General features: G+C 42.4%; 1 protein-coding gene across 5 annotated transcripts in view; it reads right to left on the reverse strand.

The window, feature by feature from the left end:
* Positions 1-405: 405 nt before the first annotated feature.
* THADA (THADA armadillo repeat containing) overlaps positions 406-16,156 on the reverse strand; it is a 290,497-nt gene continuing 274,746 nt past the window's right edge. For 3 of the 5 annotated variants that reach the window (XM_019483252.2, XM_059718568.1, XM_019483254.2), the window contains exons 38-39: positions 4,483-4,649; positions 406-1,707 (exon numbers count right to left, since the gene is read on the reverse strand). In XM_019483252.2, coding sequence (XP_019338797.1) covers positions 1,363-1,707; positions 4,483-4,649 — 512 coding nt within the window. In that variant the 3' untranslated portion in view covers positions 406-1,362. Of the gene's footprint in view, positions 1,708-4,482; positions 4,650-16,063; positions 16,150-16,156 lie in introns of those variants that run through there. The other 2 variants (XM_059718572.1, XR_009457443.1) reach the window with 2 other exon arrangements.

Raw genomic sequence — 16,156 nt, forward strand, 5'->3', positions numbered from 1 at the left:
ATTGCTTTTCAGTAAGATTTACAAATAGCATGCATTAATACACTGGCAGGATGAAAGTGGAAACAGTCATTATCTGATGATAAACCCGTGACTCTTGCTCCAATACTTTGACATTAGCCTCGTGTAATAGAGTAACAGGGTAATAGTAATAGAGAGATGATAAAAGGCATCATCTTTGAACCAGGAGTTCTAGAGTTTTGCATTTCTTTTTGTCTCAGACCAACATGGCTACCAAATACATCCCTCGAGTAACTTAAGCTTTTGCTTTGGCAGTAGGATGCTATGACCTGGTAATATGTAAAGTCATAACCTTGCTTAAAGGATGCATTGCATCTTTTCACTTGCATGTTTATTTTAATACGCTGTTATCTATATACAATAGCAAGGAAAGACAAATCCATCAAATACAAATTGAACTGTGTTTATTTCTAAAAATGAAATTGTTCAAAAAATACAAGAGCTCGAGATCTTTTGTCAGAGACAGCACATGTTGTTACAGAGGTTCGCAAGAAGTCTCCAAAGATCAATAATAATGTCACCATAACATTACACTGCACATCATCAGGAGATTGCTATCAGATTTACCCTAGTTTGCATGGGCCTGCTATCCCTATTCTTCATTTTATAACACTACTTGTGGAGTGGGCTACAGAGTGAGTGAGTACACAAGACATCCTCAGGTGCTAGATGAGATGAACTTGTTTTTGCTCTTCATTCTGGAAAGTTCCTCAGTCACCCATGACAGCATATTACAGAAACAGTTAGGCACTTAAATGTCTAAATGATGCCTTTTTTAGCCACAAAACAAGAAAACACTTAAGAGCAACACAACCTGGTACTGTGGCTGCCTATGGTTAAAATTGGAATAAAGATAAAAATCCTGACTAAAAGCTTGTACGATCAAACAAAAGCAGCCAGTATTTTTTTTTAAGGAAAACTTTTTCAAAAATTAAAAAAAGGTAGGTTAATTTTTGAACACGCTAAGCTATGCTACATGTTGACAAGGAAAAACAGTCAAGTATCCGGAAGGAATAAATTGTGGGGTAAAATACAGCAGATCTGCAGGTGGCCTGCACCTGGTTGAATGGAAAATATTAAGTGTAGCTGCTCTGCTTCCTACAGTAGCTGCAATAAACCATGCTGTTCTGAATTAAATTAATAAATGCATTTTAATAAAATGTGACAAAGATTCAATGTACTCAGATGAAAAATGTGTTTTAGCACATACTATTAAAAAGTTCCTCACAAGATTTATTACCGTCATAAAACAAACTTACCCCCTCCTCCCCAACCTTGAAAGAATTCTTTGTTTACAAAGTAGTAAAAATTGTGCAAACAGCACTGGGATAAACTGTCATTAATTCATTTTTCTTGGTCATTATCTTTGTTGCAAGCAACACCTTTGAGTTGAAGCAAGTTTAATATCTCAAAGGAGACGGATAGTCTTTCCTTCTGAATGGTTAATCTCGTGAATTCCACTGTTTTGGAAAATTCTGGAGTTGGAGGCAATTTTTTAAGAAGCCGAGTAACAAGCCGGGCTTGTTCTGATGCTAGTCTTGCCAGTCGCTGGAGTTCTCCTTCATCTGGTGAATTGACATGAGTCTCTGATATGAGCAATAAGAGATGTTTGCTGAGTTGTCTGACGCTAGTCAGCTTCTCCGCCCAAAAATTCACTTCTCCTTTATCAAACAGGTAGTCGTCTTCTACCTTAATCAAAAGAAAATCAATGATTGAAACATGTAACAAGAAGTAACTTCTCTTACTTGAAGTAACAGTGAATAAGGAAAAATAATACTGGTATAAACCATCTCCTAGGATGCCAGTGACATTCTGCCTTCAAAATCACACCCTTTCGGTGCAACTATTCTTGAAACAGTGGACGTGAAAAGCAGTCATTAACATTAAATGTGCTTTTTTTCCCCTCCCACTGTGAAACTATCTTACATTACACAGGAGCTGTGTACAAATGTTCATTTTCAGTGGTAGAAAATTTCCACTGCTGGAAGTTATTCTGGGAGAGGGCACAGTATAGATCAGGGGTCTCCAACCTTTTTCAGCAGGAGATCACTTCTGAAATTTAAAAGCAACCCAAGACCTACTCCCTGCCCAGCAGGTAAGTCTGTGGGGAGGGAAGGGAAGGGAGGGGGCAGATTGAGGTAGAGGGAGAAAAAATTGGGGGCATGTTCCCCCAGCAGGTAAATCTGTGGGGGAAGGGGAGGGGGAAGGGCCGTGGTGGGGAGCAGGGCAGTTCAGGACCCTAGCCCCACTCCCTCTCTCACCACTGGGGCCTTGATTTGCCCCCCAACAGCAGTGAGGTAGGGGGTAGGGCAGAGGCAGGCCCTGCAGCCAGGGCAGGGCAGGATGGAGTGACAAGCGGCTTGTTCGGGAGAGGGGAGGGGGGAAAGCATGCACCCCAGGAAGGCATGGGGTCCATCTGCCCCTGGATCTGCAGGCGGGGTGGGGCGGGGCAGGCTGCAGCTACAGACTGGGGCTGGGCTCTTCCTGGTTGGGGAGCTGGGCCCCCAGGAAGAGCCTGGCTCACAGCCGTGGCTCTGGGAATGGGGCTACATAGGGGAGGGGCTGTAGCTGCCTCACTCCCCTGTCCCAATGCTGCTGCTGCCTGCCCCAAGTGCAGCGCAGCTCAGTGTAGTCTCCCAGCCTGCAGTGGCAGCCACGCCACCCATGCCCTTGTCAGGGGAGGGGGAGGCTGTGTCAGGGTGTTCCCTGCAGAGGCTGGGCTGTGCTGCCTTTGGGGCAGGCGGCAGCATGGGCAGGCAGTTTGGTGGGGCTACAGTGAATTTTTTGGTAGCTACAGTCCCCCCACCCCCCTAGCTCCGTTCCCAGCACCGCCGCTGCGGGCCAGGCTCTTCCTGGCAGTGCTGGGAGCGGGGCCACAGGGCGGGGGGCAGGGCTGCAGCCACCTGAAAATTCCTGCACCTTCTCTGAGCTGCAGCAGGGCTCAGGGTGCAAAGCCTAGCATGCAGCAGCAGCTGCCTCACCCCATGCACAGATCGGGGGGCACATGCTCCCCAGGCCTCCACCGGATGCATGCAGTGGTGGAAGCTCCCCCACGTGCCTGGACAAGCCCCAGCCCGGCCGAGGCCTCATTTACCCAGTGGCAGAGGGCACTGAGGGGGATCGTCCCACTCACCCAGCCTGGACCTGGCGGCAGGGGTGCAGCTCAGCCCAGCCACGTGCGTCCTGCCGCTTGTACATTCTGCCGCTCCCAGACTGCGTTCCGACACTCCCAATTGCAGAGCCTCTGACTCAATCCCAGTCTGGGGGAGTAGCCCCCCCAGACTGAGATCAACTGCAAGAGGCTCCCCGATCGACCAGTTGATTGGTGACCACTGCTGTAGATGTTCAGTCTGCACACCCCCCTACCTGCTTCTATCACCAGGGACTCTGGTGTGAGAAGCAAGCTTCTGCCCTTCCTGCAGACTAGTCTACAGGAGGGGCAGAAGCAGCTGTCTCCTGCACCTTCTCCAGAGTGGGGTGACCCCAGTCTCTGAAATGGGAGCCTTTCCCTGGCTCCACTTCTCCTGGTTCCTAGGAAGAGTTAAGCTGGGGAAAGTGTGCATATGTTCGGTCTCCTGGAAGAAACTTGGACAGTGATTCTCCCAGCAGAGACTGAGCATCTGTATATGGCTAGGGACCTCTATAAGAGCATGACTGCACATTCTGGAGCTTTTGGAGCAGATTAAATATAACAGAAAAAATTGTATCAGTCAATGAAACAGTAATAGAACATAGGTAAAATACATACTTAAACTGCAAGTTTAAGTTTCATAGCATATTTTAAGGGTCATTTTATTGTATCAGTTGTCAGCCAATATTTCAAAATTGAAGCTGCTGCTGTCCCTTCTACTTTACTGCATCATATTTCATTGGTGTTTGCTGGCCTCATATTAACACACAATTGTTATACAGTATTGACATTTTGCAGGCCCATTCCTTTTTCATGCAAATAGTTCTAGTGAAATCAATGGCTTATGAGTGAGAATGATTTGAGTTTGCTGTGCTGGTCCCTCAGCCTATGTGCCACCACATGTTTAACCATCACATTTGAAAGCTCAGCTGAAACTATGAAGCCAACTGACAGCAGCAGGAGCACTGCGCTTGATCTCCGGAGGTGCTGAGGTCCTTTACAACAATCTGAGTAGGTAATCAAGCCCTATATCTTTGAAATGTTGGGTGTCAACCGATACATTACAATCATCCCTGAATGTTAGTGCTGACATCAGTGAGACTACTTATGTAAGAGGACTGCAGCTTCACACCCAATTTACTTTCCTAAAGAGACTGTGAACGTTTAAAAGAAAATGCGAGTGCTTTATTTTAAAATGTAAATCTCTCTGATTCTTAAAGTAATGATCACACAGAAGTGACGTCATCAGATTAGAAAACTAACTTTATTTCCCCTCTTGTACAACAGACATAAAAGAATTTCTGCTCCAAAAAAAATTAACTAGTAAGAATTACCAGTGTTGCAGCCTCCGAATTTTTGTTTAGGTCATCCTCTCCTAGTAGCCACTCCAATAAGACTGGTATGCCAGCCCTGGTTTCATTCCACAGCTGAAGCAGCTCGCAGATTATTCCAAATGCTAAATCCAAAGCCATTGATGCATTTACTACATAAAACATGGGATCTGTAGACAGGAAATAGGAAGATTAAATTGAAAGCAAACATTTTCACATAAAAATAGCAGGTAAGTTTACTGTCGTGCATACAGAGGTTGAATTTAGAAAAGCAAACTTAGAATGCTTAATCATAGTCAGAATGTTTTAGAAACACATGGAGAAATAAAACAGAAGTGGGCTCCCAACCATCAAGCTCAGTTCCTTTTATTCACAGCCAATCATTTATCCCAAATCCTAAAGATCATCCACACCAATCCCTTTCACATATAGCCTCATGAAAACAACATGCCACTGCAGAGATAAGACTAAGTTAATATATGCTAAATTTTGAAAGAGGACCATGCCCCATGCCATGGAGCAGGGGTAGGCAACCCCCGGCATGGGTGCCAGAGTGTGGCACGTGAAGGCATTTTACTTGGTACGCACACCTCAGAGTGGATGGCAGGGAAGGGGGCCAGGTCTGCATTGCCACAGCAGACCCCTTGTGGCTCCCCCGCCATCCGCCCCCAACACATCAACATCTTAGAAGTCAAGGTTGCGGGTGCTTTTGGCACTCTGCTCACAAACAATGTGACCCCTGCCATAGAGAAAGGCAACTGCCCTTCCTATTCCTCCTACCCCCTATTTCCCAAGTCCTTATTAATCTCTCCTGGGAGAAAAATTCATTCCTGTCCTCAAGTCTGGTGACTGCTATGACCTGAACAGAGAAGCAAGACCTTCCAGCCAGGTACCTGAATGTCTGCACACGCTGAGAGATTTTTAAATGCTAAGAGCATTAGAGCGCACAGCCAAAATTCCCATCTCTACCCGTGGCCAATGTATAATGTTTTAGAGAAGACAATAAATCACCTCCAAAATAGGACCCAATCGAGCATTCGTAAGAGAAAATAATTCCTTCCTGACCTCAAGAGTCAACAAGCAGGAGCCCTAAAGGAGTGGCTAGAAATTTTCCAGAACACACAGGTCAGAACAGCCCAGCTCTGGTCTTACACTAGCTGGGTAGCTTTGATAGCAATTCAGTAACTATGGCTGCTTCTCCCACTCTTTGCCCTGGCTCTTTGATAGTGTGGGCTCAGTTTCTAGCTGGTGCAGGGCTCCGCTGGGGCTGGTGAGCTGCAAACTGTGTCACAGCTGGTGGGAGGGGGGGCAGGGAAAAGTGACTGGCACAGGCACAGCTGAAAGCTGCACATCCCTGACAGCTCCTCCTGCCTGGCTCCAACATAGCAGATCCCCATTCCCTCCTCCTCCAGGCTGCAGCAGACGCAGCTTCCAGCCCATGGGGAGCTCCCCTGGAGCTGGGCAGCTTCCAGTGGTGCCTGCACTGCAGCTGGGGGGGTGGGGAAGGAGGGTGGCAGGCAGTAGTGGAGAGAAGCAGCAGGAGTGTGGATGCAGTTGGCAGCTCCCCACCATCTGGAAGTGGAGCCTGCACACCATCAGGGAGCGCAGAAGGGGCTTTCCAGCTCCACCGGCCAGATTCAGTGGTTCTGTGTGGTGCCAATCAATCCCTGCCTGTATGGTGCCAATGAATCCCTGCCTTAAAGTGTAGCATTACCAGACACATCTCATAGGGTGAAAGAGTTACATTTCATTCTGAGCCTTTGTTGGGAAGGGCAGCATCTAAATCAAAATAAATAACCTAGAGATGATGAATTCATGGATCACAGGCACTAATTATTGATCTAAGCACACCCTTCTCATCATATTATCTTATCCTTAAACTCTCAGCAATTCATTTTGCTCCCACCGCTTTGTTTGGGGGCAATAGAGGTTCCAGAACTTCTAATGATCTTTTAATTTCCAGTCTCAGTTTATTTATGGCCAGTGTGTTGCAATCTACTCTGGTGCTGCTATTGTTCTTTGACTTAAACAGCTCTTCTTACTCCTTGATATTAATCTTGCATTTATAAAAAGTAATCACATCTCCTCTCCACCTTTGTTTTGTTAAACAACCCAAAATCTTTTATTTCAACTCACAAGAGTTCATTCCAGTCTACTAGCCCTTCTTTGTACTTGTTCCAATTTATCCATGCTTATACACACCTAGCCCCAAAAGTGAAATGGAGTCTTTTAAACTGCATTAAAATAATCAGGGACATAGAAGCCTGAGGGAAAAAGTTGGACTATGATGTTGGACAGGCCAGACCAAGGCACTGATTGGGCAAACAGGAGGAGTTTGGGCTGGAGACAGAGAGGAAAGGGTAGTAATATAGGAAGGAAATTAGAAGAAAAGAGTAGCCCTTTCTTTTTCTATCATACAAGTCAGAGGAGGTTAATGAGAACCCCTCTGAGCAGGTAGGAGAAAGGAGTCGGCATGTCATGTATCCGTGTGTATGTTCAAACGGGTGATTTTTGATTAGAAATAATCGCACCAGTACTTACAAAGAGTTCAATGTTCTAAAGCTAGTTGGTTGATTCTTCTGAGTCTGATAATGTTCGATTGTTTAGGGATGGCAATAAGGCATCACAAGTGGTTTTCTGCCTTTTGTTCCTTCATTTGTACAAGAACACTTGGCAGGATCAGTGATACTGGAGAGTAGGAAAGAACTGAGGACTGGACTTAATGGCCCGGGAGGCCCTTTTAGTTCCATGTTCCAATGCAACAGATACATTTTGTGGTTCTTTATACACTTGACTTGCTGAGGTTAACTATGTCTTTTGGGACTTATTACATGTCCAACTGCATAAATTCAGTCTATCAAATCTTTCCTCATTAACCCAACACAGTGTATATTCTGCTCAATATACTATTTAACTAATATCTAATATTAAATATTAATATTACTTAATAAAGAATATTAATTTATTACTCTTATTTTTCCCATTGCTCATCTATATCATTTCACATATTAAGATCACAGCTGAATATAGAAGCTTAACTATGATACCAAGGAAATGAGGTCTCAAAAATTTGGAGCAAGAACAACCTAAAACAATGAGGTCTTCCTGATTAAGGGTGCTGTTACAGGTTACCTTTAAACCATTCTACATTGGGGGAATGTTAGACTGTCATAAAGTTAGAACGGTTTCAGAGCAGTCACAGGTTTAAGGTTTAATGCCATTGCAGACCTGCACAACTGTGACTTCCTACTAGAGGGCCTGGAGAGCAGGGGTGTAGGTAGAAGTGAGGACTCCATCCTTCCAGTGGGGTGGGAAAGGAGGAAGTAGGGTGGCATGTAGGTCAGAGGTGGAGAATCTACCGTCAGGTCTGGGGCTTCCCTCATTCTGCAGCCAGCAGGATCCACCCAGAGTCATGGGTAGGAGGGGAAAAATCTTGAAAAAAAGAACTGTTTGAAGTGAACCAGCAGAAGTAAAGAAAAATAAGGAGTGAATAAAAGAATAATAAAAAGGACCCAAATCTTGCATGTGTTTCACTGAATTGGGATTGGTTTTTGGAAGAGGGGTTGGGGGAGCTGGGTTAGCACTCACACCAGGTCAGAGCTGAGACCCAGCAGGCTTGCTGTATGCATGCTACACTGGGACAGAGCTGAGACCCACCTACACCTAGTGGTTTCCATTCTCAGGCTAATTCTCTTCATGGAGGTAGGTAGTAGGATTGTTGTTGTTTGCTTGGGGATGCTACAGCAAGCAGCAAACAGGTGAGTTGCACCTAAGTGCTCAGAGTGGACAGGGTATGCTGGGTTGCAACTCCTGAGGGAGGGAGTGTTGGCTTGGCACGAGCAGCACCCTTTGGGTAGTAGAGCTCAGGAGGGTTGCCAGTTCACAGACAGAGCAAAGGAGTGGGAAGGCTAGGGAATGGTGCATCCTGGGATGCTGGAGGAATGAAAATAGTGTGTTTTGTCTCCCTGAAGCCGACTAACAATACCCTGGAAAGACCTGGATAAAATGGATCAAAGATAACCCTTACCTGAGCTGGCATAACTTTAAAACATTTAGAGGATACTTAGCATGGATTAACACCTTTAATGGGTGAACGCTCCCATCTATAAGTGCCTTTCTGATGGTTTAAAGGTAGCCTGTAACACCACCCTAAGATTCCTAGGTAATACAAATGTCAATAATAATAATAAACTTTACATGGAGTTGATCCATGATTTAATATTTGTAAAATGTTCTGAAGATGAAAAGTGATATCTAAGTGTTAAATATTATTTTACTGTTCTTAAATATCTACTCCCTTAAGCAATAAAATAGGTTTTATAAGCATATATAATGAGAAAGATTACATTTTCCTCTGTATGTACCTATATATATAAAACACAGAGGTTTTTACTGGAGTTCTGAATGGTTAATGGAAGCTACTTCATGTACTATGGTTCATCTACAGACAAACATCACTGATTATTACTATTAGTCTTGCACTGCATATTACCTGATGTGCTCATAACACAGAAGAACATGAAAGTAGAGGTCTAATACAGATGAGTCAATGTTCCAGTGTTATGAGCTCCTCAAACTGTACATAACAATACTGTTCTTAACTAGTTATCTGTATCATTTGAATTACCTTATACTTCTAGAAGTCATTCAGCAGATTAGTATTAATGGAGAATAAAGCAGCAGAAATTGAATCCAAAGATTCAGTATGCAAGGAGCTACTAATGAACATAATGAACATGACAAAAAATATAAGTGCTCCATTAAGGGCAGGATATATAGGCTCATTCACAGTAGCAATGTTGAAATAATCGCTTGTCAGTTATCAAAGTTCTAGGACATATACACTTTATGACAGGTAAAAATGTCAGTCATGAGTAAGGTAAGTAACTTGTTAAATAAAAGTAATTTTAGTGACTAAAATACAGTCACAAACTAGTAGTTATTTGTTTCTTGCTAGTCCTTTAAACTAGTAGTTCCTACTAGTCCCTTAAACAAATAGCTGCAAGAAAAAGCATAAGAATTAATACCACCCCCCCCCCCGCCCCGAAATTACAAAAAAGAAAATAAAAATCCAGTACTGGATGTTTTTCCATTTTCAGGAAATAGATGTTCATAAAGTGTTTTGAATCTTATTTATAAATCCAAGCCTGGAAGAACTAGACCTCCCACATACATACACATATACCACAAGACCTTTGATCTTGCCAGATGTAAACATTCTCTTGGTAGCCTGTCTTCAAAATATACAACTCTTAACATTTTTATTATATAATGAATTGAAAGAATATTGAAATAAAATACTAAGAGTATACTGGAATGGAATATAAGCACTAAAAATGAAAAAAAAAGACAAGCAAAATAAAAAGTGGGACACAGATCATGAGAAAAAGAGATTACAAAATAAGCTTCTATATCTAGGGACCTACCTAAATCACAGCAAGATGAAGGGATTTTCATGAGCCACTCACAGGGCGCGCAGAGCCGATTTTGCTGTCTTTTTGCGGCTGACTGGGTGAATGCCCTGGGGGCCCAGCCCCTCGACACTTATTGGCCAAAAGACCAATTACTCATCTTCAAACTGCAACATTGCTGCAGCATTGAATCTGGCTTCTTAAAGATGGTGCTAGAACCCTTCTTGTATGTGCATGTGCATTACAAAACATGAAAAGTCTTTAAATGAAAGAAATTCCATTGAGAGTTGCATGTGGTTGTACAGGCAAAGAGATAAGGCGGCCCTTCTTGTGCTTTTTCTTGTAATTGTTAGTTCAAGGCACAGAAGGTTCTCAACCTTAGAAATGGCTTTAATAAGAAGACACTTATCTTGGTTTAGGGAAGCTCCTGGTGACAACTTAATGAGTATCTATTAACACCCCTTGTCTACTCAGCGTCTCCCCATTTTGTATTCTCACCTGCCACGCCTTTACATAATAAATCGACGGGGTGGCTGCCCTAAAGGTGAAGAGAGCCTTGTCTAGTCCACGGCTACCCTGGCATTATCCCACTTTTACTCTAGCTCCACCCTCTAGCTTGAAGCCCAGGACTCCAAGCTTCTGGCTCAGCTTTGGTCTCATCCTTGTGACCATGGGTCCTAGGCCCTGTAAGACCCTTACACAGGCCTTGGGACCATGGGTCGTGCTTTCATGTGCTCTAATCCTGGCCCTCACGGGCTCCGTACTTATACCCAGTCTCTATTTTCTGTCCTCTTAACACCAAGTCTGAGATTCAGGGTGTCCCCAGGCACCCCTTTCAGTGCTCTCCACACTCTCCCCTTACAGCCACTATCCAGTCCATCAGGTGAAATGAAAACTGCTAACATAGGCGCCTGTCCTCGCTCAAACAAATGCCCCTCCTGGGTTAGCTTTACCCTGCAGCAGTGTTTGCAAAAACAAGAGAGAAAAAGACTGAGTACTTATCTCATTCCCAATAAGGGTTCTTAAGTTTTCTTCACCCTGGCTATCCTTCTGAGGCTGTCCTTCATAGCCCTAATTTGGCCTCTAGACTCTCCCCTATTGAGTTCCGCTCACTGTAGCTCCTATGGCCAGACTGCCTCTCTTCTCTGGCCTGAGGTTTGGGCTTATAAAGCGTCTTCTGGGACACCTGACCCTCCATTTCAGCACCTGAGCCATCAGGCATTGCCTGCACCTTGGCTCCATGGCCATCTTGTCTCAAGCTTCTCTGCCTGTTAGTTTGGCTCCAGCAACACAAAGTCTGAGTAGAAAAGGAAAACAATAAAAGGAAAGGGAGGAGCTAACAGAAGAAGAGAGGGCCACCCCAAGACCCTTTCCATGTTCTAGTAATGGGGTAGGGGCCCTGTTACAATTGGTCAAGACTGACATTGTTGCATGTTGTCTTATATACGTGATAAAGTTTCCAGCTGCACAAATACACCCTGAAAACCTAAGAGCAGATGATTTGCCAGCATTTTCAGGTAAAGTACAGGCAGAGAAACATCAAATATGTACACTGGCAAAATGTGAAAAATGCCCATATTACACAAAACAGCATAGTGGGAAAACCAAGAAATGTCCTTAGACCTTATCCACTCTCCAGAGTCACTGCTTGTGGACATATCAAAGATTACAAAATACTCCAGACAGCTGGCACAGAATTGTTTGAAAACATGCTAGTTTCTTGTTCTCTGTAATTTCAAATTAATTTATAAATTAGGAATTTCCATTTTTTTTAAATGTCCATGTATGTAAAATCTAATTTGTTAGCAGACTTCATATAGCATTTCTCACAAAGACAATTAGATCATTTCCACTCTCTAGGGAAATCCCTTTCCCCAAATTAGATACAACTAATTCATCTGGTTTCTATTTCATTGCCTAAATCTATATCTGATAGCTGTACTTTTTCAAGATAACATTTGAAAGTAGCTATTTCCTGACATCATACAAAAATGTCAAAACACAAGTTTCACAAAACAATATGTTTGAAACTTATTGGAGGTATTTGTGTATGCGCGTGTACGTGCGCATACACATACACATTTGACTAGCCGTGATTTACAAAGAACAGTCGTCCTACCCCAATTCTGTTTTGGTTTTAATGGTTTTACATTTTACCAAGATTAAAATAAGTTTGACTCAGTTTTGTTCAAGAAGCACATTTACTCTGCAGGACTGAAGAGAGAATTATAAGATAGTCTTCCCTGAACCAAAAGACATGGAAAAATATTTTCATTTAATAAATCACTTAAAACTTTGGGAACACTTAATTATACTGCTTAGAGAATTATATTTAATTCTCTAAGCAATGGCTAACGGTCCTGAGCATTTTTTAAAAAAATCTCTGCCTTCTTTATACACTATACTTGCTTTAAAAAGGTTTTCTTACAAAATAATTGCCAACACCAGAAAGTCTGCAAGGGATTAAAGTGAACCTTTACTACTTGAATCTTGTATCACCATTCACAAAGCTGTACCTGGGTAGTCAGCAAAAGATCAATCCCTTCCTGCATCAACTCTTTGTTTCTAAAAAGAATCAATTTGTCTGTCTGTCTGTCACTCTGTCCATCCATCCCTCCTTAAGGCATATGTTTAAGCAAAATATATGGAGAATCTCATGGCAATCACATTTTTGCCTCTGAAAACTTACAGTATTTATCATCATCTTATCACCATCATTATTATAATTTTTATAAAAATAACCATTTTAAGTTTATAACAGTAGAAAAATATGGTTTAATAAGGTCTGCTAATTGAAAAAAATGAACTGTTGGTAAAATGAAAATGGAGATAAACACAGCTTAAAAGACAAACAGGATTAAATTAAATATATGTCTAAGACATTTCTTATTGTACTGTTTCATTTAAAGCCATTCATTTTCACTTAGTGCCACTGTGAGTTTACTTAGTTCTACAAGTGTGAAACACTTCTTGCTAAGGACAAATTGAATTGCAGCTGGAATTTTTAGACTTTAATAAAAAGAACAATTCTGAGTCCTATGATGTCATTTAAAAGAACTATTATTATGGCTGTCAAATACAGGCCAGCAACAAATACAGTTTGCCAATTCCTACCTTAACACTGGTTTATAACACTAGTGACTAATCTTATTCCACAGCTCTGTTCCATTTGTGCAGTTCAAGTGGAGAGAAGTTGCCATATTTCCCCAGTGAGAAATCCTCAACAGATCTTCATTTTGTATTACCACCATGAGATCACTTTCTGCATCACTCAGCACAGGGGTTGTTTTACATAAGGGATGGGATTGTTACAGTGACAGCTAGAACACTGCTCCGAATATCTCTGGGTGGTGGATGGTCTCCTGGGCTAATTAAAGACAGTCAAAAATCCCTAGGCTGAATTGATTCAATCTTTGCAGGTTAGTCTAAATTGTGTAGATTGAACCAATAAGCAAGTGAGGCCAGAAGCTGGGGGGTGTTAGAGTAAGCCTCCCTGCTTGACTGGAGCAGACAGCTTGGGCTGAGGCTAGCCTGTCCACCCTGTGACGGGGGGTATGTGAGAAGGTGCAAAGCATCCTGGGATGCTGGGGGACTATGAGTTAACTTGAATATGGAGGGTATCTGGGACAGAAGTTCAATAAACTGATTTAAACTAAATCAGCTGAGTCTGATTCTACATCCATCCAGGTTTATTGTAAACTGGATTCGGCCATCTTGAAAGCAGTTTATGTGCTCTCGACTTCTGTTGTGTTACAGATTCAAACTGGTTTCCCATCACTTGTACCAATTTAATGTGCAACTTCTGTCCCTAGCTTTGGGGAACAATGCTAGCCATCATATAGTGCTTTACTACCAGAGGTTTTCTGGTCCTTTAGACTGAAAAGGGCTCTTAGCACGTACATTGCTCATATCCACATGGCTTACTGCACCTGTCCATATACTTAACCAGAGTGAAACAAATTACACTAGTAAAAGAGTAAGTTTGTTAAGGTAACTGTACCAGGGACTTTTGCTAGCACAGCTCCATCAGTCACAGAACTCCCTTCAGACCCCTAATCGACACACTACGCTGAAAAACACATGTAGAGTAGATAAAGTTAGTTAGTGACACCAGAGTTGATTTAGAAGCAGCGTGAGGACTGGGATATCAAATCAGTTCCCCTTCTGGTCTCTTACTAGCTATGATTAGGAAAATGAGGAACAGACGATGATCTGGCCTCAAGAACAGAGGAAGAAAGGTCTATTTCTTGTATCACCTGCAAACAATATGATAAACTAGTAATGCATAGTTTGAGGATATTTACAGTACAAGCATTATTTTTTTATTTAAAAGAATATAAAGAAGAGTTTACCAAAATATATATTATACACATTGATTATATGCCTCTTTCACTCTTATACATTGCTTCACTTCTTGAATTGCAATTGATTTGATGCAGGGATTTGTCTTCCTGTATGCAGAGTCCTTTGACTCTGGTGGACTCTGTGGATGGTACTACAATGTAAGTGATGTTTAAACCTATTTGCAGGCCACCATCCTGTAAGTCAGTGGTCTTCAACTGGGGTTCTGTGAGACCTTTATAGGGATGTCACGACATGAGTGCCACCACAGCCAAGCTGAAAAACCTCGTGTACTTCCTGTGGAGGCAGACTGGGAAGTAGCTGCAGCCACGTACTCTTGCCACAATCCTTCCTGGTCCACCCTCACACACCTCTCCTGGAAAAAGAGGCACACAGGGCAGGTGAGACTGTCTCACACCCTCTTGTTTCCAGGAGAAGCATGCAGGGTTGGACTGGAAGGGACTGTGGCAAGAGCATGCCAGCCATAGCCAAGCGCACTGCCTAGACAGCAGTGCAAACCAAAGGCAGTGTCTCTCTCCCCTCCCATTTTCAAAGCCAAATCAAGGCTTTTGTAGCCCTGTACTTAGTGCCAGCTGTGAAAAGGTTAATGCAGTAGAGTGAGTGAGGTAAGAGCCTGAGCTCATGCCGCTGCATGTAAAACTCAGCCCAGCCCCTTCAATCCCCGTTCTCCTAGACTCAGCACAACCCCCTTCCTACTCCTTGACCCATTCTCTCTTCCCAACCCAAGACACAGAATTAACTGTCTAATGCCTCTGGGATGCTGGGTTACTCCTATATTTGACATTAGGGTTTGGCATGCTTCCTTGGAAGTGGTATGAACACTGCCAATAGTTTTTAGTTTTTCCCTCCTTTTATTATATCTGTATCTGTGACAACAAATGGACACAGGATAAAGTCCAAAGTCCTAAAAACACTATATTCTGATAAAAAGTTTGCTATATAAGGCAGTGTTTCTCAAGTGTGGTGCCATGACATTAAGAAAAGTTATGGAGGAGTAGTGCCTTGAGCCTGAAAAGGTTGAGAACCACAGCTGCGTGCACTTAAGGATGTGCTTGATTTTATGCACTGGTGAATAATTCCTTTGCTCTCAGTGGGTTTACGTATACTGTGAGCAAAGTTAATCATTTGTAAAAGTCTTCCTATGGGGGAACAGGGCCATCGAGGCTGCAATCATACTTAGAAATATGAAACCTACCAAAAGAATCAGGATTTAATTGCAATTAATTGTACATTTTATTTTCAAATTACTTTTATCCTAAACACATAGAGACGTGAAATTCCTTAGGGTTACACGAGCACTGACCCTTGCACGTGTGAGATTAAACAGGTATCAATGGACCTGCCATGGAGAGTAAAATAGTAGATCCTGATACAGGGATCGGAACCTAAGTAGACTTCAGCTTTCCTTTTGTTTATAACTTTTAATCCCACAGAAAACATAATTTGTTTGTAAAACTAATTACGTTTGTGTAAGCATGTTTTCTCATCCTATTAATGGGCCAAATGAACTTATTCACACTTGTCTGAAATGATTTTTTTACTCCAATTTGTAATTAGTAACAGCTGAGATTACAATGCCAAAAACAGATTAGAAAGAAAAACATTTTGTTGGTTCCCTCACTTTATTTGTTCACTTGACTCATTTGGCATCACTTACTGGATAATCAGTTTCACTGCTCCTCTATATAATCAATTATTCTCTATGAGTATTTTACGCAACAACAGGGAAGTAGTTTAAAAGGTTAAAAAAAACAACAACTCAACTGCAAAACCACAAAAGCTGCAATGGGATGTGGGGACAGGAACATTACCTGAAAGCCATCTTTAACTCTTCTGTTTTGTTTTGTTTTTTAATTGATTCCATGTCAAGTTAAAGCAGTCCCTTTATTTTTAACTCCTTTAAG

The sequence above is a fragment of the Alligator mississippiensis genome, chromosome 1, assembly GCF_030867095.1.
Source record: "Alligator mississippiensis isolate rAllMis1 chromosome 1, rAllMis1, whole genome shotgun sequence".
NCBI classification, from domain to species: Eukaryota; Metazoa; Chordata; order Crocodylia; family Alligatoridae; genus Alligator; species Alligator mississippiensis.